We start from the raw sequence: 22,624 nt of genomic DNA, 5'->3' as shown, positions 1-22,624 counted from the left end.
TTGTAAGGCTTGCCAACTAAAGGAGACAGCAAAGTCAAATTGTCAGATTTTGGGAGGCAGAATTAGTCAGATTACATTCTGCTTCCAAACTTACATTTAACTCTCAAGATTCTTAACACTGCATCCAAGAGACAAATTGGTGGATGTGCATGAATGCATTTCACTCATATATTTGTATATATCCTCATTATTCCATGTCCCTTCACTTGCCTGAGTACTTACTATGCATTTACTGTATGGTTTAGTTTGGCCCTCTCTTGTAACAGCCACCTTGGGTCTTTTTTAAGGAGTAAAATGAAAGTAAAGAATATAACTGGGGTAAAAGATATTAATAAATAAATAACATATTAAGGACACATAAGCCAAATTTTTGGTCGCCGTTAAAACCAAGAAATGAGACTTGATATTCTCCAACATGTCTAAATGGTACAATTTTCAGCCTAGGGTTTTCTCTTATCTGGGCCATCATGCCAAAGACTGATCAGATTTATTCTGTCTGTTTAGCAGCACTGCACTCCTAATTCAAATATGTGGTATCTGCAGAGATAAGGCACAAGGTGGTCCTGATGGCAAAAATGCCCTTCCGCTAGCAGATCCCTCTGCTATCAGGTCTTTTGGCAGAGGGACCTGTGGAAATAACAGCTCTGTTGCTTAGATCTGCCAAAAAACAAAACAAAACAAAACAGAAAAGTGGCAGAGAGGGGACAGGAGAAAAGGTGTTGAGTGAGTCCATGTCCGAAATCTTCTCGTCCAGAAATAATGCAACGTAAGCATATCTAGTTGCTTCTGTGTTGATCTTTGTGTACAAATATTGATAATGGTTTCATTTAACCTCCTTATAGCTGCCCTTCCCTGTCAGACAGGCTACAATGGCTGTTCTGAAAATGCTGTCTGCCTTGAAGTAGCCACAGGATATACCTGTCAATGCAAGACCGGATTTCAGGATCAGAGTCCCAAGGTGCAAGGGAGACATTGTCAAGGTAAGAATACATTTAAATTAAATACTTAAATGAGTAAAACATCAATGGCAAAGGGTGTTGTTAAATTTCTCCAATGTCTTACACTGTATGCTACCCACATGACTGTTCACTAATATTGAAGATTAATCAAGACAACTGTCACTTCTTTTCTAGAGATAAATGAATGCATGAATAATCCATGTTCCTCCTTGGCTTCGTGTACTAATACCATTGGCAGTTACCAATGCCAATGTTATCCAGGCATAACAGATTTGGATACAAGAAATCCTGGAAGAGTGTGTCAAGGTAAATATATAAAATCTCATCAGTGATTTTGTAATTCATGTTTTGTAGTTATATTGCTAAATAAAGAAGGTACGTTTTCTGAAGTCAGACCTATGGTAGCTTGTGGAGTTGAATAGTATACTTTTGCTGATCTCGACTCCACCAGCCTGTTCAGTTGATTGGAGGGGGAATCACTGTCACACCCTCCTTGTCTGCCTGTTTAGTTCAGTTTGACCCTGTAACAGTGGAAGAAGTGTCCAGGATGCTGCTTGGCTGCAGTCCCACTACCTCTGTACTTGACCCTTGCATAGCTTGGCTTTTAAAAAAAGGGTTGCCAACGGGGCTATGGAGGATTGGTCAAGAATATTGTCAACTCTTTGCTGAGGAGGGATTTCTTCCCTCCCATGTGAAAGAAACCCATTATTAAATGCCCATAATCGGCAATAGATGACCTTAATAATTTTTGTCCAATTGTCGACATACCTTTCTTGGGCAAGGTGACTGAGCAGGTTGTGACTAACTAGCTTCAGACCTATCTGGAAGAGCAAGATTGGCTTGATCTGTTCCAGTTCAGATTTAGGCAGTGATGCAACTCTATCTCTCCTTCACCACCTTTATTTATTTATTTATTTATTTTATTTATATCCCGCCTATCTGGTCGGTTAAGACCACTCTAGGCGGCTAACAGCAGTGGAGGCCATCCAGATGCTTGAGCGAAGCCTGTCGTCAGTACTGGAATGGGCCAGGAGAACAGCCTCAAACTTAACCCAGACAAGATTATTTTGTTCCTATGGGGGGAGCCCTCTAAAAGGTTGGAGGGGGTTGTCCCTGAACTGGATGGTGTTGTCCTCCTGTTAGAAATCAAGTTGGTATTCTGGACTTGGATCTTTTCTTGGGATTCCCAGATTGCAGTAGTTTCCAGATTGGCCTTTAAACAGTTTAGGCTCATCGCCCAACTCCTCCCATACTTTGGCAAGGGTTCCCTCAGGGCATTTTGGTGCACTGGTGATCTCCTGGATTTATTACTGCAATGCTCTCTAGATGGGGCTACCCTTGAGTCTGGCTCAGAGACTACAAAGGGCTCAGAATGCGGTGGCCAGACTTGTAGTTGGTGCGAGCAAATTTGATTGCATCACTCCAGTCTTGGCCAGCCTGCACTTGTTACCTACTGTGCTGGATCAGGTTCAAGATCTTGACAATTGTGTATCATGGTTTCGGACCACATTATTTGGTGGAGTGACTTTCCCCAATGTCATCTACCTGACCCACCAAAGCCTCTCAGGTTAGGCTTCTACAGGTAGCCATCCTGAGAGGGGCTCAAAAGTCATCTTATTTATTTACTGTATTTATTTATTTATTTATTACATTTATACCCCGCCCCTCTAGACCATGTCTACTCCCAGAGGTAGGGCCTTCTTGGTGGTGATACTGAGGCTATGGAATCAGCTCCAGGAGGAATTACACCTGCCCCCCCCTCCTTGTATTCATTTAGGAGACAGCTCAAAACACTACTCTTCAAAGAGGCTTTTCAATCCAATCTCAGTTGAGTGTCTCCCATCTGGTCCACTTTCTTGTGAAAATGTGTTGGCGCCATTGGTTTTTATGCTTTTGATCTGTCATTGCTATCTATCATATTTTAGTGTCTATAGTTTGTTTGTTTTGGTCTTTAATTTCCTGTAAACCACCAGAATAGTACCTTGGTACTAATGGGGCAATATATAAATTTAAGTAAGTAAGTAAGTAAGTAAGTAAGTAAGTAAGTAAGTAAGTAAGTAAGTAAGTAAGTAAGTAAGTAAGTAAGTAAGTAAGTAGGTAGGTAGGTAGGTAGGTAGGTAGGTAGGTAGGTAGGTAGGTAGGTAGGTAAGTTGGTAAGTAGGTAAGTAGGTAAGTAAGTAGGTAAGTAAGTAAGTAAGCAAGTAAGCAAGCAAGTAAGTAAGTAAGTATGTATGTAGGTAGGTAAGTAGGTAAGTAAGTAAGTAGGTAGGTAGGTAGTAGGTAGGTAGGTAGGTAGGTAGGTAGGTAGGTAGGTAGGTAGGTAGGTAGGTAGGCAAGTAAGTAAGTAAGTAAGTAAGTAAGTAAGTAAGTAAGTAAGTAAGTAAGTAAGTACTGTAAGTAAGTAAGTGATGTCCAGACTACCAGAGTCAGTGCATACAACAGTTTCACATAGATTTCCCCATTACTAGCTGGGCAAGATAGTACCAGAAGTCATCCTAAACTATCCTGTACATGTGTCATCAGCATTGAAATATGAGACGAATCTGCTTTATATTAGTATTGGAAGAAACCATAAGCCCCATCCAGCTCTGCTACATGTTTTGAAGTTTATATTTAAGATGCATATAACTTAGCATACTTGGGGGATGACTTTTATTGTTTTACAGGTCCACTGGTTAATTTAGTGCTGTATTTATTTTACAGATCCTGTCCTGTGTTTCAACAGATCTGATCTGTGTTCAGAGACCACCAAATGCCTTGGGTCACAAAAATACTACATCTGTTCAAGTGTGTTGATGCGTAAATATTTATAATGAATTTCTTAATCATTGTAAGATATGATTGGGAAACAGATCAAAATGCTGCCTCTATGTCTGTTTTCAAGTGATTTTCTGTAGAGGCTGGGAGCTCTTGTGCGAGTTAAGGAAATGTACGGCATGACAAGTGCATTTACAGGCTCAGAGACTACGAAGCATAGACATGAGCCTATCAGTCTGAAACAATGTGCTGATGCATGACCAACTTCTCTCCATCTAAACATTCTGCTTACCTGCTATTGTTTCATAAATCCTACTCATAACAACAATGTACTGTAAGAATGTATCCCTGCAACAGAATTGCGTATAGATCTGAGCTGAATTGTTCTGCAGTACATAGTGATAAAGTATGAAACCTAATTAAGTGCCTGATGGGATATAATTTTTAGGATATACCTGATGCTGAGCTGGATGCTGAATGTTAGATCTGCAAAAAGAGTAATCTAATACTGCATCAAGGAAGCTGATATTTCAAAATCAGTGGTGCCTGTAAGATTTACATATACTGTATTACGTATATTTTATACAAGCAAATTAATTGATCAGTATCAGCTCTTTTCTCTCCAAAATTTGAATGATTTAACCTAAAGCACTGTGATCAGAAAAGTGGTATGGGTATGCAAGGGACTGTTAAAATGTACAACTGGAGGATGTACTAGAAAGTGTGTCCATCATTTTGAAGAGAAGACTGCTCTTATCCTGTGGAAAAAAGAACAGAAAAATAGAGCAATTCCATCTTAGAATGGATCTGTTTGACATACACGTGTAAGTTTTCAGAACCTTGCTACCAAGAGATTTAACACTTCTGGAAATTTTAAAGCCATAAGGGACATGCACACACGCACACACACACACACACAAAAACACACACACTTTCCCTGGGAAGAAAGAGATACTATATCTGGGAGGAAATGTGGAAAAAAACCTCTTATTTTTGTATCAAACATAAACTAATTTTATTGCTTTAGCAACATAAACTTGTTCATCCTTTACTTAGCATATGAAATGGCACCTTCTGGTAGGTTTATGAAATGTAAACATATAAAAGCCTTAATTTTGCACAAGCAAGGTTGTGAATTGTATGTTTTTGAATATAACAGGAACATAGCATACAGGATTTTTTTTTATTTTAGAAGTTTCAGTGTCAGCAGCTAGAGATGACACATGGAGAACTAGTGTTGAGGTGGAATCAACTGAGACATTAATTATATTGCATTTCTTTTCAGGCAAACAAGCATTCGCTTGCAGTATTTTATTCAAAAATTGGACGTTCATATCTCCTGATCTTTATAACCCAGAAAGTGTGGTATATAAGAATCTGACTGACATAATAAGAAACACTGTAAGTTGTCTTACATCTAAAGGGGCTTCGTGAAAAGCTGCAGTGTCATTATCTGCCGTTGCTTTTGTTGGAATGACAATGACTGCAGTGTTGATGATGATGATGATGATGATGATGATGATGTATAGTGTGTACAGTACAAAAGCAAAGTGTGATATCACTACCACAAGATATAGCAATAGTCAAAGACAATGTGAAGGCTTTAAAGAGAATTGAACAAATTCATGGATGATGGGTATATATTTGTATTCCTGTATTGAGCAGGGTGTTGGACTCAATGGCCTTATATGCCCCTTCCAACTTCATTATTCTATGATTCTATGATGTTACCTCTGTATCTCAAGTGCTGGGGAAAAGAACCCAAAACAGGGTGCTATTACACTCATGTCCTTTTATTGTAGGGTTCCTATAGACAGCCTGTGGATAACTCGGTGAGCAGAATGCTAGAATCAGATCAGGCTTTGGTCTGATCCTGCGTGGGTTTTTTTAAAATGTTGTTTTGTTCTCATAGTATAATTAAAACCAAAGTAGTATTAACATAACAATCAATGATATAAAAAATGATATCAGCAACTCCAGATGCTCAGAGCAGAATAATTAATCACATAGTTTCAAGATGCTATAAAGCTCAGAACCTTTGGATATAGAATCTAAATAAATAAATAAATAAATAAATAAATAAATAAATAAACCCATCTACAAGGCCGTGTGATCCAGAGGCTGCTACTGCTTCTGTACCGCTTGGAACATATGAGCCACTTCTAAGTTGGTCTTAAATATCACAGTTTCAGACGCTGGTTTTTTTATGGCCCACCATATTTCTTACCATAATGTGAGAAGTGTGAAAATCTTTGAAAGGTGCCTCACTTATTTGCTTCACACTCTGAAACATGATTCCCTTTGTCATTCCTCCATACAATATTTGGAAGTTTCCTCTGCCATTTCCTTCTTTCACTAGACCTGAGTGTTGTCGTGTGTAGAGCAAATCCTTACCTGGTAATGTTCTGGTCGCAAATTCAATATTGTGTGCTTGAGAACAGGAACAACCAGTTTTCTTGTTTGTTGTTGGCCCATATGATACAAAGCTAACGAATCCTGCTTAAAAGCCAGGATGTACAGCAATCCCCCAATGAATTAAGTGCACATAGACACTGCCTGCTCTACTCTGTGTCCTTTTGGTGCCAATGTGATCAAATCTTGATCTGGGACTGTGGCATTATTTCTGAGTTTCTTATGTCCATGAAAAACCCTGTTCCTGCAAGTGGAGAAAATAAAGTACTGTAAAGCTGTAACCTGGGGATACTGTCAATTTTAGAGAAGTGGTAAAGGGAAGAATTTTACTACCCACACGCACCTGTCTGGCAATTGGGAAAAGGAATGCAGGCAGTGAGATCTGCATACCACGAAGAAGAAAGGCAATGGAGGAGGAAAGGAAAGGAAAGGCGGAGAGTACAAGCAGAGCAGTGGTGTCACTAGGAGGCTGGTGTTACTTACACTAGTCTTCTCTGTGTGTCCTGGAAGCCTTTCTACAGCATGGGAGGAGTCATCTGGCTTTATGGGGCTGAGGGAGTAGGAAAAGAAATGCCTTGCTAGTTCAGCCCTGGAAGGCTTGCCTGCCTGCTTTACATCCTTCTGCCTTCTTACTTGGCATCATGTGGGCCTGTAGAGGAGAAGCAGATCTTCCTCCTTGATCAGGACTTACTGTTATCTTTACTCATTCTCTCATGCTCTGACTAGGGATGTTGTTATGTGTAAAATGAATATTATATTGCTGTGTTATAACAATTTAATATTGACTTTTATACTGTCAATTGTGCAGCATTTTGGAAATGTTAAACAGTATAATTTGTGAAAACAACTCTTTCATGTTCCATCGCCAGTTACTCCAGAACAGTTTCTATGCACTGTTTCTCTGTATGGTGTTTGTATGTCACTACATATCTTTCTCATTTATTTGTTTACTAACTGTATGCAACAAATGTCAAAACTTTCAGGTTATTAAAGGCATGACAGTGAAGCTCGGGGACGAGAGTTCTGATGTCATAATGGTTGGATTTCGACCTGGAAGTGTGATTGCATATTTTACTTTTTTGTGGCAAGGACAACAGCTCATCAAAGTAGGAAAATTTAAAGAAGATTTAACAGAAGTAGTGAAAGAAATGCTTGATAATCAAACTGAAGTAACAGTCAAAGGTGAGTGCTAACTAGTAACTTCAATTGTAATTTTAGAAGAGGTAGTCATATTAGTCTGTGCTAGCATATCATGCCAAAACAAAAGAAAAAAAGATGACAAAATATTGTGGCATCTTGAAGGTTAACTGCTATATTTTAATGTGAGATTTTGTGGACAAGTCCGATTCCACAGACTGAGGAATCAGACTTGTCTGAGGAAGTGGTCTTGTCCATAAAAGCTCACATTAAAATATATCAGTTAGTCTTTCAGATGCCACCATGTTTTTGTCGTCTTTATTTTTTGTTGTTTTTTTTTGTTTTGTTTTAAATTGCACTATCCATCTGACACCTGATAGCTATAAGGAACCACAGTCACTAACATAGCCTTCCCCAATTTGCCACCCTCTAAGTGTATTGGACTACAATTCTCATCAATCACAAGCAGCTGTTCCAGATGACATACAAGGGGCTTAGATTTTTTTTCTCTCTTTGGAGCATGTGATATGGGATATACATTGGGTGAAATACTGTTGCTTACTCTAGTATATGGAGTGTCAACTCCTCCATAAGTTCAAATGGGCTTTCTGTAGTGCAGTTTACAATGCTGTTGTTATGTGCTGTCAAGTCAGCACTGGCTTATAGCAACCCTAATAGGGTTTTCAAGCTAAGTGTTATATTTCAGGAGAGGTGGAGTGGAGATTTGAACTCTCTTCTCCAGAGTCCTAGTCCATCACCGTATTCACTACACCACACTGGGAACCTTAGCTTACTGTGCTAAGGAACAGCCATTGCTTATTTACAGTTTAGAGCATGCTCTCTTTCTTTTCGTGCACGCACTGAGGAAAACACAGTCTGCTAAGAGGTCCAATCCAAGGCGTTTTGATGTCCAAGTTGGACAAGACTACTCTGACCACCCACCCCTCTTCTACAGAGCCAATTTCCCAGGGCAAACAGCAGGCAGAAGGAACAAATTAAAATTTGGTCCGTGACAATATCAAATGGCTAAGTCTCCCTGAGCCATAAGCTGCAAATTCTAATTCCATGGAAAATAGGCTTTGGCAAGGATTCATAGGATCCCATTGTAGTTTGACGTAATATTCTCCCATGTTCATTTCATTACTTGACTGGTCCACTGCTGCTTCGAGAATTTTTCCATTATGCCACATTAAATTTGTGCCACTTTAGCTTTATCTTCTAGAACACAGCTGTGCTTACTATGACTGGAGACTTAGCTAACTGTTCCAAAATATTCTTTCAGCCATTCCTACATCAAAACCAGCAGAAGAAGATTCAACATGGAAAACAGGAGTAATTGTCCTTGCTGTGCTCTTCTGTATTGTATTAATATGTCTCTTGCTGCCAATTTCATTATGGTTTTATATGAAGAATAAGACTGCCAAATATATTATTGAACCATAAGGACTGAAAGGAAAATCTGCATATCTAAACTTGTAAAGTTCATGTTGTTTTCTAGCTGGAACTTTTCTTCCACCCAACATTGTTACAGTTTTTATAAAATAGGCCAACAAGCCAGCAATGGAAAGTGACGATCAAGAGAAGCGGCAGATTATTTATCTGTGTTTGAACAGGAAACAAATGTTGGTATGATTCAGAGGAATTTCCCATATTGTTCAAGAGGACAGGATAAAAACTCAGAACAAACAGAGCTCAGTTTTGCATAAAAAGGAAAAGGAATCTTTAAAGAGTCCTTCAGGATGTGTTGAATATTTTCAAACATTTCACAGTGCCAGATTCAACCTCCTGTGTACAACTGAATGTATGGAAAATGGCTCAGATGCCACTCAATTCAACAACATATTTAGCTGTTCCCCCACACAGTGTATTGAACAACGTCCTGTACTTTTTGTTCCTCATTACAATTCCACAGAGCAATAGCTATGGCATGTTGATATGAAATCTTGCACTTGTTAATTAAGTGTTTAATATACAGAAAATGTCCAGGGTGGAAAAACTAACTCATGATTCATTACTCTGCTGCCCTAAATGATCATGCTCTGTTTTGCTCCTGTTTAAAATACTTTGCACACCAGCACTTACAGTTCCTGAATATTTATGTCTCTAAAGTAGATTGGCTGGGTATATGCTGGGTATATGCCCCGTGTATGTGGCAAACACTGTCAGCTTTGATAGCATGGATCACCCATTGGAGACGGTAACAACAATCAGTTTTCTGCTTCTCATATTTATGACCAGTGATGTTGCACCTGACAGTTCCAGTGACCTAGATGAGGTAGGGATTGCAGGGCTGAAGGATTGGGAGTTTTTGATTAGCAGGGATAATGACATGATCTGCCACTCCCTAAGGCTTTCCCTTCCCAGTGAACTTAGTGGGAGTAGCTGGTCCTTGCACTAGCTGGGTTGAAAATATATTTTCCCAGCAGTGATTTATTGTTATGAACTATCCCAGTTATAATGGGTATCTCCTTTTCTTCAGGGTTTCCTATGCTCTTAATTTATTCTCTGTCAATCATTGTGCTTTATTATTATTTCTTCAACTGTTTGTTAATATTGTTTGTGCATTTACCTGTTTTAGCTGATCTCATTGTGATCCACCTTGAATCTCGGTTTTTGGAGAAAAGTTAGAAATCAAATAAATCTAACAAATGCATTGGAGGATAGCTTGGTTTTGGTAGCTACTTAACATCTATTAACTTTTAAAAAAACCTATTTGAGGTGGAGATGAAATCTACCAAATTTAGCTTCTTGATATGGAGCAACACAGATGCCCAACACATGTTTAGACTCTCCTTAAGGGTAAAGCCATAAGGACCATCATGATAAGTGCTGGAACTTATCACCACACCAGTGGGAAGCTTTCTTTTGGTCCAATACAACTAGAGAAATATGAATAAGAAATAGTCCAGTCTCAAAATAAATTATGATCACTGCAGAGAAAATCAAATGAATATTCAGGATCTTTTGGTATTAATATTCATACTTTTATTTGTATGTGGTGCACAAGCATTGCCAGATGCCACTGAGTCATTTGAACAATTGTGGGCAGTTCAGTTAGATTTTAAAATGTAAACTGACAAATACTGTGCAATACATCTGAACATTATTTTAAAAATACTAATATTAGTTTATATGACTAATTTTAATGTTCTTTGAAGCCATATTGGTGTAAATGGGGGGGGGGGAGTATATATCAGAGCTCAATTTGTATAATTCTATTTATTTTAAATCTCTACAAGAAACATTTCATTATATATATTTCAAAATAATTGCAAATAAATCTGTTATTTTTCCTATATAGTGTTTGTCAGGATTTTTATTTATAATTGCATTAATTGTTTATTTTTATTTATTTATAATTGCATTAATTGTTTATTTTTATTTAAAAGTCAGATAAAATTAAAGGGTTTTTATAGCACTGTTTGGCACTGTTTAACTGTCAGCTCATGCTTGGTTTGTATGTGTGGCAAGGTAGATCGGGATCATGGCATCAAAAACTCCCCATGGTTGCCACTGGCTTCAGACTGCTGATGGGGGGGGCTTTCCTTATATTAAAAATAGCAGATGTTGGCAGGGGGTGCCCAACTGGGAGTATGGCAAGGCTAAAATCCCCCACACCATGGTTCTAATCCAATTTGGGTAATTTTCAAGCTAGTTATGCAATAAAATGATTAGCTTGGCCCTGATGATTCACCATTTTACTTTGATCAGTGGATGTAAACTTATGATGCATTCACATCAAAGAATCCTTCTTGGTTTGAACAATCAAATAAATCTTGTTGAAAGAAAGAAAGAAAGAAAGAAAGAAAGAAAGAAAGAAAGAAAGAAAGAAAGAAAGAAAGAAAGAAAGAAAGAAAGAAAGAAAGAAAGAAAGAAAGATTATTTATTTAATTATTTAATTTATATACCACCCAATTAGTGCATACCACTATTCTGGGCGTTATAATACCAAAACAAAAGCAACAGTGACATAATCAAGCAAACAACAAGTAAGGAAAAACAAGAGTATAAACCCAGATGGTGTAATAGAACCAGGCAGTAGTAGAAGATGGACAAGATCAGGGGGAGGAGGCTGCCACTGAATGCTTTCCGGAACAGCGGAGTCTTCAGCAGCTTCCCAAAGTTGGAGAGAGAAGGAGCCAAGTGTAGCTCTGTCTGAAGATGGTTCCTAAGAGTTGGTGCCACTGTCAGGAAGGCCCAGCTTGTCAAGGATTTTCTGTCAATTTTCTGTCAGAAACATTTGCCAATTGTGGAGGTAAGAATTCATAATGCAAAAAATCATTTGAGCATATCTCTGTTTCTCAAACTGGAGTGGGGGAGAGCCTTTTATTTAAAATAAGAAGTTATGCTTCAAAGTGTTTCCCCAAAAGTAAGGAAATTCAGAGCACAAATCAACTTTCTCTCCTCACTCAAAAGACAGGCCCCATTGATGCATCTTTCTTGTATCTTCTTTTCTGCTCCAAGAAAATACAAGATGTGAACTCCACATTTTGATTTCCTATTGAGGAAAAAAAATATATGTTTATATAGGAGTTAAGTTTATTTAAGACAATGTATCTCTTCCCTTAAATACAGAAACATCTGACTGTACCAGTAAAAATTACATAATTGATGGTAAAGGTTCCCCTTGACATTTAGACCAGTTGTGTCCAACTCTAGGGGCGGTTCTCATCCCCGTCTCCAAGCTGTAGAGCCAGCGTTTGTCCGTAGACAGTTTCCGTGGCTACGTGGCCAGTGCATCTAGACACAGAACACCGTTACCTTCCCACGGTGGTGGTACCTATTTATCTACTTGCATTTTTACATGCTTTCAAACTGCTAGGTTGGCAGGAGCCAATTGATGACAGGGCAGCAAATCTCCTGTCTATAGGTGCTGGTATTAGCAAAACCTGCTTTTCATTTCAGTTCTGTCACACCATGATGAAATGCAACATAGGGAATGGAATGTCTAGTAGGACTGTGTTGTGCTGTTTACATGGGCTTGAAGCTAAGGCACAAAAAAAAAGAGTCTATTAACATACCCATTTTTTGAGGTCAATCTGTGTCCTGAATTTCCATACTTTGGGGTTACTGCTTCAATTGCAATGTTATGCTTTAAACCAAAGTCTTTTTCTTCTGGAAAATTCCTCTTGCTTTTTAAAGTATAGGAAGACATAAACAACAACAGACAATAATGCTGGAAAAGAAACTCTGTCTCTTCAGAACAGTTTACAATAAAAAAAATTAAGCCATTGGACAAATAAACAAAACAAAAAGTCAACAGCAGGATGGCACCTTGGAATCATCAAGGCTTCTCCTAAATAGCTTAAATCAGAAGGAAAGGAGTCTGTGATGGATGGGAGTTTCTTAAGGATGAGAAGCTGAACACACAGTCACATACAATTTATCTGAGGCAATAAAAGTGGGAGACATCTGAAGAAAAGGGGGTGGCTGCATAAAGAGCTTACAGGTGAGCTGAAAGGGGCATGCAGAGGGAATAGAAGGAGGGGAGTGTTCTGGAGGAGTACAAACAAGTTGCCAACAGAGAGAAGGTCAGGAAGACTAAGCTCAAAATGAACTCAGACATTCAAGAGAGGTTAAAAATAATAAAAAGGATTTTATTTTTCTTCAAATAAGCTCAGACAAACAGGAGGAAGAAAGAAACAGTAGATCCGCTATTTCAGTCTTGCAAGACTACATTTACAATGCAATGTGAGTCATCAACCGCTAGATGTCACAATGAGGATTATTTTTGAAGTTGTCAAAGGATGTGAAAGGATATTCAGATTTGCAGACAGTAAGTACCCATTGGAGGCTTCCAGCATATACAGAATATGGGAAAAATAGCCACGTGATCCTTCTGTGAATGGAGCACACAACTACTGTTTATATCTGTTGCTGGAAATACCACAATAAGCTACCTAGGATAAATTCTACTGCCATGGGAAGAGGCTGTTTCATGAAAGGGCGCTCTGGTGAATATTCTATCTCTTCTGATCGCTAGGTTTGAGTACCAATTATCTGCCAATTGGGCTGTACTGATGCAAAGACTGCCATCATTTATTTATTTATTCATTACGTTTATACCCTGCTTTTCCACTAAAAAATAGCGCTCAAGGCGACTTATGAGCTTTTTAGGCAGGCTTGCAAACATTACCTTTGAGAGCTGGTTTGATGCACTGGACAGAATGTCAAGGCTTTTGCTCAGGAGACCTGGGTTCAAGTCCCCACTCACCCATGGAAGCTTACTGGGGAGTGCCAATGGAAAACTACCTCTTGAACATCTTGTATACCTCAAACATCCTTTTAGAGTTGTCATAATCCTGGGAGACAGCTTGATGGCACACAACAAGAAAGACTTAACAACAGCTCCATGCTTTGCTGCTCCAAGCACATTACAAAACTAAGATAGGAGGAGGGAGCCAACCCTTTGTCTTCTGTGAGATGGAGAGTCTGTAAATTAACACTTTTGTTATCTTCCAACATATCCGCACAGTGGCGTTGTCTCAGGTGTCTCAGAATTACTGATGTTTTTTTTAAAAAACTATGGATTTAAAAACATAATCCCGTTATTTGTGTCCACACATGAGAAGGATATTTGTTGTTGGATTTACTGGGATGCCTTGTGTTGCTGTACCACCTCTTCACACACATCACTCTCAACACAAATTGATCCCCACCCCCCACTTTTACCTGTCTTCTCTGCCTTCTCTCTACTTACTTCACTTGCTCTTCCTTTCCCTCCTTGTTTTTCCTATCCACAGTATACAGAAGGTAGAGATAAAGCAGCAGAACAATGGCCATAAAGAAACACCATTGTGACGGCTGCGATGACGTCACCTGCCTATCAATGTTATGCTGGAGCTCATCTGCATATAGCAGGGCAGGAGGTGGGACTCCAGGAGGTGGAGCTATGTATATAAGGGGGGGAGTGAATGATGTGAGGAAGAGTTCTTAGCTAGGATGAGAAGAGAGAGTTGAGTTAGGGCATGAAGTACTGTGTTAGATAAGGTCTGAGTGTTAGTGTGTTTGAGGGGATACTTTATTTATGTATAGATTATAGTGATTAACTTCTTTACTTGTTATAATAAACAATCCTTTTTATTTAAAATCCATACCTTTGTCTGAGGAGTCAGATATATGTGTGTGGTTGGTGGCAGCGTGTTAAGAGAAAGAGAGTGTGAAGTGGCGTCCCTTCTGTGACGTATGAGGAGGCGGCCACTCATATGACAGCCATCCACAAAGTGGACAGACCAACACAGAACAACAGATTCATAGTGCACATATGAACAGATCCCTCATTAGAGTAAAGCAGAGCAAAAATACATCACCACCTGGCAGTGGTGTAAAAACATCAAGAAAGGACATTTTTGTTCTACTCTGTTGACACTAAGTTCGATCTTGCATTGTGTGGTCACTAGGAGGCAGTATCAGTATCATGGGTGAAAGGAAAAGTGAACCTCGTGTGTATGGACTTTTGTGTCCTATGCAGAATCTAAATGTCCATTTTACCTTTCTAGCAGTCTGAATGCATGATTCGTTGTCATCACATCTACCCTATTTCTGGAATTTCTTCTCGACCCACCAGGTTTTAAATCATCTTTGCCTGATGAAGAGATCTAAAAAAAATCAAAAGTTCACCTCATTTGTAACTTTTTAGCGATCCACCACAGGTATTGCCTAGCCCAGAACTTAACTGTGCATAGATTGTTTGCAGTAGTAAACAATAAACCTTAAACAGGGGAATGTCAAAACCTATTCTGTTCAGGTAAAATTAATCCACTATGCTATGACAAAATTAAGTTCATATATAAGGATAAATAAGACTAAGAGTAGGTTAATTTATATTTGCAGTCAGTATGAATTTAGCCCCATGTTGTCAAAGCACATTTTAATGACATATCCAGCAATTCTACTTTTCATTTATAGTCCCAACTGTTTTATAAAGGATAAATGCAAAGATGGTTAGATTATCAAAATTAACAAATTTGAGGCTGAGTACCCCAGATGCAAGTGCTTGTTGTGTAAAAGCGTACCATCTTGTGTATTCTGCAAGAGAACATAGTTAGCATTTAATTATTATATCCTACCATTGCTCCACTAAAGGTGGCATACATAGCTTTCTTCTCCTCTGCTTCACCTTCTCAACAACCCTGTTAGGTAGGTTAGACAGAATGAGAGAGTGTCTGACTGGTTTAAGGTCACCTAGGGAGTTTTATGACTCAGTGGATGAAACAATGTGGATCACCAAAGGCCCAATCCAAAACTTGAACCACTGCATTATACACAGGTGCCCTATGGAGAGCTGTGAGAGTCCAGAACAAAGAGGGCAGAAGATAATAATCTTAGAATGGCAGAGCCGGAAGAGATCCCATGGATCATTGAATTCAGCTCCTGTCAAGGAGGTACTATGGGGAATCGAACTCCCAACCTCTGGCAGATGCCTAAACCACTGAGCTATCCAGTAGTTACAAGGAGTCCGAATAAAAGATGCTTCTCAAATGGAAAGGTAAATAGCAAACTTTGTGCTCATACGCTGGGTTATGATTTTTACAAGGCAAACCAGGGGGTTGAACAGTCAAGATGAAAGCCAGGGAGGAACATCTCAAAAAGGAACAGGTGAAGCACAATTCAGACCCAGGAACCACAAACAAAAGAAGAGACAGGCAGGTGGACAAGCCCAGAAGGGCAAATAAAGAACACCAACAAAGCCATGTATGTGGCTGAAATTAAGGATTTGGGGAGTTCAGGATAAGCAAAGACAGAAAAATAAAAGCAGTCTATTTCAGAGAGGTCAGCACACCTCACAGAGAGTTGTTCTGGCCAAACCATGCCCTCTTCTGATCATCCATTTAGGGACACTTTTGCATGCTGCTATGAATGGACAGCAGCCTCTGCCTTTGGTTTTGGATCTTGCTTCAAATACTTGCTTCAGTTTAGGGATGTGCTCAGAGGATCAGTTTATACCAGTCTGAAACTAATCTGAAATGAAATGAAATGATGGACATTAATATAAGCCAACCATATTGTTTGGGCAATAAGATATACTATAATTAAAGTTGATGCTTGTAGGAGACAGACCTAACCCATGATTACATCTTATACATTTGCCTCTTTTTCTTCTTCTTTTTCTTGCGATTCTCCCTCCCTTCCCCTTGCATTTTTGCAATGTAAAATATTTTAACAAATAACAACTAAGACTTTCTCAAAAGAGCTTGGAGGATTGGTGCCTGCCCTAGAAATGTTTAGACCTGCAGCAAAAAGTCAAAAGTTCTTTCCCAACTCCAGCTCTGAGTGGCAACTTTCCCTTTTTGTTTTTTCCCCTTGAAAACACAGACACATTGACTGGGGGAGGGAATGTTTTCCAAAGTTGGGAGCTTTATGTGGCTTCACCCAAAGGTCTAGAATTGCCAAGTATGAGTAGGTGTATAAGCATAATAAAAATTGGTTGATTATTGTGATCAGGGTGCTTGTCACTGTGATTGATGGGTGTTGTTAGGTCAATGAACTCTACCCAGCCGCAAGGACCAGTGATCACTACACACAAAAGAGCAGCTAACACCCATCCAGCAAGCACAATACATGACCAATAATTCCTTTCTGTTCTAGCATATTCATGGCTGTGTAGTAAAGTTACTGCCAGGTACATGAGAATGTTCATGCATCGAAGAGATTCAAACATCTCTCCATGATGCTCTACAACAGAGGTCCCCAACCCTGGGTCCGCAGCTTAGGCAGCACCAAGCTCCGGACACAGATCCCCTGTCCCCTCCACACACACCCCCGCGTGCCACCACGCACGTGTGTGCTCTGCCCCTTGAGAGCACACTGTGCGCATGTGCACGAGCTGCCACTGTGAGGATGCACGTGAGCATGTGCCACCTCTGAAAGCATGTCATGCGCATGTGTATGAGTGCCCCCCATGAGCACACTGCACACATGTGAGTGAGTGCGCTCCGCCCCCTGTGAGCATGCCATGCCCCCTGTACTACACACATCCCAACTGGTCCATGGTTGGGAAAAGGTTGGGGACCACTGCTGTACAAGATCAATAAAAATAATAAGCCATTTATTTATTTATTGTTTGTTTGTTTGTTTGTTTGTTTGTTTGTTTAATGCATACTATACTTTTTCATTAGCACTCATGGTGGCTTGCAAACGTTTCAAAGAATAAAAATAGATAAAACCATTGTTAGTTGAAAAAGTCAATAAAATCATATAAACCCGCCCCATCATAAAACCATCAAAATGTGTTATGTGTGTGTTCTCTGCTGTCAAGTCAGAACCAACTTTTAGCAATCCTAATAGGACTTTCAAGGTATGAGATATTTAAGGAGTATTTGTGCCATTTCCACATCCTCCGTGAGTTTCCATGGCCAGGTGCGTATTCAAACCCTGTTCTCCAGAGTCACAATCCCTCATTCTATCTACACTACACTGGGAGTCCCAAAATGCATTATAAACAATTAAAATCAGCAAAGGATACCAATGAAATAATACAATGTGGCAAGCTAAACATCAAACACTATTCTAAAAATATGTGTTTTGACTCTCTTCTTACGATCTCACTGGAAGTATGCATACTGGTCCCTGTGGAGGGGTGCACAGAGTTTTACTTTAGGTGACCAGATTTAGTATGAATTTTATGTTAAAAGGTACTGTTTATTTATTAACTGTTGATTGTTATATTTTGTTTTATGTTATATATTGTTTAGTAGTGTGAGCTTGTTTTGGGTGTTACTTTTGCTTAATTTTTATTTTTTAAAACAAACAAATAAACATGTATAGGACAGCGGATAGTGAATGCCAATAGGATTGAGGCCAAAACTGCAGACAGGGAACCAACAGGGAAATATCAGCACACTTGTGGAAACTACAGAAGTTTGCTGAAGTCCCCCATGAAAAACAAAGTTCATTAAATACTCTAAGTTTGAAAATAGATATCCAAAACAGCTCCTTCCAAAATGGCTGAGCTTTCTACAGAATGTCTGCTGAGTGTCTGTGTTGGGGGCGGCGGGTGGGGGGGGGAGGAATGGAAAATACAGGTTGCGGAATGGAATGGAATGTCCCAGAGAAGGAAAGGGCTGGAACAATGAAAAAGAGTACTCCACACACCACAACATTTCATTGCCCTTTTAAATGCAGAAAGCTATAGAAAAGAAGGTATGTGTCTCACCCAGACAGGCTTGTCCAAAGGACAACAGCTCATCAGGCTGAAGCATGCACAGAAGTGTAGAAGCCCAACCGGGAAATGCCATAATTCAAGTGGAGAGGCAAAACAGAGTCCTACCAGAAAGTCAGATATACCAAGTGCAAAAGAGACAAAGCAAAAGTCCTTAAGCAATCCAAAGTCAAGCTAGTCCCATAGTAACCAAAATAAAAACAAAAAACGAAATAAACAAATAAAGAGAAAGAGCTCAAGAATAATAGCCAAGTCAGACTAAAAATCATACAAGCCCAGAAATCAAATCAGAGTCTAGAGCTAGCAGAGAAACCCGTCTCAGTCTTAGATTTATAAAGTTGGGTTCCTGAAGCCCAGTTGAGAATGCAGTTACAGCTACTTGGCCAGTGGGCAAAGAAGCTCAGATGCAACCTTTGGTTAGAGGTCTCCCTAGGAGAAAGAGCTTTCCCCACCATGTTCATCTTTCCTTTCTTGAGGAAGCTTCTCCTCCTGGATAGTCTTTCTCTGCAGCTAAGCTGTTTGCTTCGGGCTTTTGAGTCTGGCTTCTGCCTCCTTCTCATGGGCTGGATCACGGTCCAGACACTTCCTCCAAATCAGTCAGAGCTGCCTTCACGCCAGAGTCCAGCTTCCTGAACCCTCAAGGGAGCAGGGTCAGTGGGATGGCAATGCCTCTCCCACCTCCCTTTCAGGAGAAGTCATCCTTGCTGGAAGTAGCACTGGAAAAGGCAGGGGAGAATGACACATAATTTAGATGAGAGTTGAAAAACCTTCAGCAAGGAGCAAAAGATGAGGTAATTTTCTGAGATCATTAGTCTATGAATAGCAATAACAACGGAAATACCCTTTAGCTATTACTTAAAGTGCAAGGCGACAGTTAAACTATACAGAAACAGCCCTGAAGGATGCAGGCAACATCCTGGAGGAAGCAACATCCACCCCGGGGGCAATTATTCTGAAATGATTTACAGAAGGCCGAACCATCCCATCATTTGTATGGATCGTAACAGATTTGTTTTAACTATGTACCTAGGTAAGCGGGGCCTGACTTCTTCCTTACAGGGTGCTTCTAGAAAGATTTTGTTGTGCAAGGAGCCAAACCCAAGCACAGACTTTTAAAAGAGGAAAAGACTGAAAAGTTCCAACTGTCTTTTGATTGGTAATGCCGGGATCTACTGGAAACATCCACGGTTCCTCTCTTTCATGGTCTGCGGCTGCTGCCACATTCTAAGCTACAGAGCCTCTTCAATACAGTATTTGGACAAATTGTCTCTTCTAGCATTTGCCTAGAAGCTTTGCAGTGAAAAGGATAGAGCATTTGGAAAAGGACTCAGAAGATCTGGGTTCAAATTCCTATTCAACCATGGAAGCTCACTGGAGGGTGGGGGGCACTGGTAAAACGCCTCTTTGAATTTCTTACATACCTTGGAAACCTTACTAGGGTCACCAACCAACTTGATAGTACATAACACACATGGAACTATTTATGTAAGATGTCACACACTCTAGAGCAGTGGTTCTCAAACCGAGCTCCCCAGATGTTCTTGGACTGCAATTCCCAGAAGCCCCCACCACTATAACAGCCAAGATTTCTGGGAGCTGCAGTCCAAGAACATCTGGGGACCCAAGTTTGAGAACCACTGCTATACAGGGAGAGATTTTATTTCATTTTATTACAAAAGATTATCAGTAATCATTCATTAAAATTCTTGATGTACTTAAGAGTGTTAACTTCTGTCTATGTTCTTATTGGCTGTTTAAAAATGCCTTGGTTATTTACCAGTATTCAATTAGTTGTGCTAATTTCTTACTTGGATTTTATGTATCAGTAGCGATTGACGATGCCACACAGTCCTTTTAAAGAACAGCCTAATTATGAAAAATAGGAACACTTAATTTTTTAAAAAAAGAAAAGGTAATAATACCGCCTGCTGTACATGAAATACAATAATTGATATTTGTCATTTCTCTTTATCATCAAGGAAAACATATATTTCATGATTTCCATGTTATGCCTGTCTACTCACAGCTAGTTCTCCAGAATTCAGTGGAAATCACTGAAGATTTTAGATCATGTGGTTCATGAAGCATGAAGGAATGCAAAGTTAGAAATGCCCATGAATCTAAGCAAGCACCACCTAATTACTGTTGCTTAAGCTCTAAATTCAGATGACTTCTGAACAGGAGAGCTGTGAGATTTAACAGAATACAGTACTAACACTGCAAATGACTTGAAGGACATTAATTACTTTCAGAAAACCCAAGAAAGGAACTCCTGAAGTCAGAAGCTTCTTTTAGGAAAGTTCAGTTCTTTAAAAAACCTCCAGTGTATGAATGTGGGATATTTTATCTCTGTACCCACAATTCAAAAAGCCAGGAAATGGCTCAATGTGTACTACACACAGTATTGAGCCCATGTTGTCAGCAGGAAAAAGGATAGCAAGCTTTACATAGCAAAGGGAAGCCTGGATATATTTTGTAATAACATTGGCTCCCCTTTATTTCAACACCATTATAAAGATTTTAAGTTATATTTTAAAGCTAACTATAATTGAAGATATATTCCGTAGACATACTAAGTCCTTAAATAATTCATTTATTCATTTATCAGAACTTTTCTATTTCATTAGTAAGGGTCTGATATAGGGATGTGGTGGTTCTGTGGGTTAAACCGCAGAAGCCTCTGTGCTGCAAGGTCAGAAGACCTGCAGTCGTAAGATCGAATCCACGTGATGGAGTGAGCCTCTGTCGCTTGTCCTAGCTCCCACCAACCTAGCAGTTCGAAAGCATGTAAAATACAAAATGCGAGTAGATAAATAGGTACCAGCATGGTGGGAAGGTAACGGTGTTCCGTCTCTAGTTGCGCTGGCCATGTGACCACGGAAGATTGTCTTCGGACAAATTCTAGCTCTATGGATTGGAAATGGAGATGAGCACCGTCCCCTACAGTCAGAGACGACCGGACAAATTGTCAAGGGGAACCTTTATCTTTACCTTTTAAGGTTTTGATGCTTGCTACATATCTATTTTTAGGAGAAAGTTATTACATTAATTCTGCTTGCATTTTCAAGAAGAAAACAAAAACAAATTTCAGGAAACTTTGTGTGGTTCTTAGGCAAAATATTTAAAGGTAATCCAGAGCGAAAACACTATTTGTGCATGATAAATATTCCCTTTGTAGGGCTTTTATGGGCATTGTGAACCAAAAGATTTACAAAATACAAGTGAAAGAGTAGATGATACCTTTATAGACTACGGTATAACAGCCTGGGTGCTACTGAGCTTAAAAACAAACTGGCACAAATTGCCAGTTTGGCACTTCATGCCCATCTCTACTCTCAACATCAGTGAAGCTGGACTGCAACCACTAGGTAATATTATTTTGCCTTTAATTTGACCCGTTGGGAAAACCTAGTAAGTTTAATACATTTTCACCCCAATACCCAGATAGATAGAGGATTCCATGTTTTTTGTGTCAACCTATTCCCCGGCCAAACCAGGGGAAGGGGGCACAAGGGAAGATGTGCGCATAACCCACACCTCTTTGTTTGAATGTTGACAACACCAGTGGCAGCAGTCAAGATGGTCTACAGGTTATTTTCTTATGTTCACACCCATTCATAAAGTGGCACCACCAAGAGAAAAATTGCAGAAGCTGACTCCTTTTTTCATCTGTGATGGCACCTTTGGACTGGTTTTGAATCAGTATGTTTAGCAAATCTCAATATCTCCCCCACTGAAATCAACAAGATTCATTGACTGATTCATTTGGGCTGGGTCGTGCCTTATGTATGCCTTTTACCCACTTTTAAAACAACTATATTTATTTGAACAAGGATCTGACAACAGAAAAGCCAGCATGCTCTTTTCTTTTTTCTTCCCAGAATTGTGTTGCCATGGTATTTAATGTATTGGCATTATTTCCCAAGGGTTATCCTACTTTACACTATTGACAATGTATAATGTATTCTATAATTGTTTCGAAATGGCTTTTAAATGATTGCTTTCCCTGCACTTTCATTGTTAAGGGGGGGACCTCTTTTTTCCCAGTTTTCACTTGGAAGATGAGCATTTAGAGACTGGACAAAAATAAAATGGATACATCTTCACTTCATCTAGTTATCAACAGAAAAAAAAAAAGCATGCTTTCTTTCCTACACACCCACCTGCCTTCCTGTTTATTTTGGGATGCCAAAGTAGT

General features: G+C 39.4%; 1 protein-coding gene across 1 annotated transcript in view; it reads left to right on the top strand.

Annotated features, from left to right (window-relative positions):
* LOC110074045 (uncharacterized) overlaps nucleotides 1-11,224 on the top strand; it is a 29,423-nt gene extending 18,199 nt beyond the window's left edge. Inside the window, exons 9-14 of the mRNA XM_072994169.2 lie at nucleotides 843-980; nucleotides 1,134-1,265; nucleotides 3,663-3,746; nucleotides 5,002-5,117; nucleotides 7,112-7,310; nucleotides 8,548-11,224. Of these exons, the coding sequence (XP_072850270.2) occupies nucleotides 843-980; nucleotides 1,134-1,265; nucleotides 3,663-3,746; nucleotides 5,002-5,117; nucleotides 7,112-7,310; nucleotides 8,548-8,708 (830 nt within the window). The 3' untranslated portion in view covers nucleotides 8,709-11,224. The remainder of the gene's footprint in view (nucleotides 1-842; nucleotides 981-1,133; nucleotides 1,266-3,662; nucleotides 3,747-5,001; nucleotides 5,118-7,111; nucleotides 7,311-8,547) is intronic.
* Nucleotides 11,225-22,624: the final 11,400 nt, after the last annotated feature.

Source organism: Pogona vitticeps, chromosome 3, assembly GCF_051106095.1.
Source record: "Pogona vitticeps strain Pit_001003342236 chromosome 3, PviZW2.1, whole genome shotgun sequence".
NCBI classification, from domain to species: domain Eukaryota; kingdom Metazoa; phylum Chordata; class Lepidosauria; order Squamata; family Agamidae; genus Pogona; species Pogona vitticeps.
The sequence above is the reverse complement of the archived record's forward strand: the minus strand, read 5'-3'. Positions and strand labels throughout refer to the sequence as shown.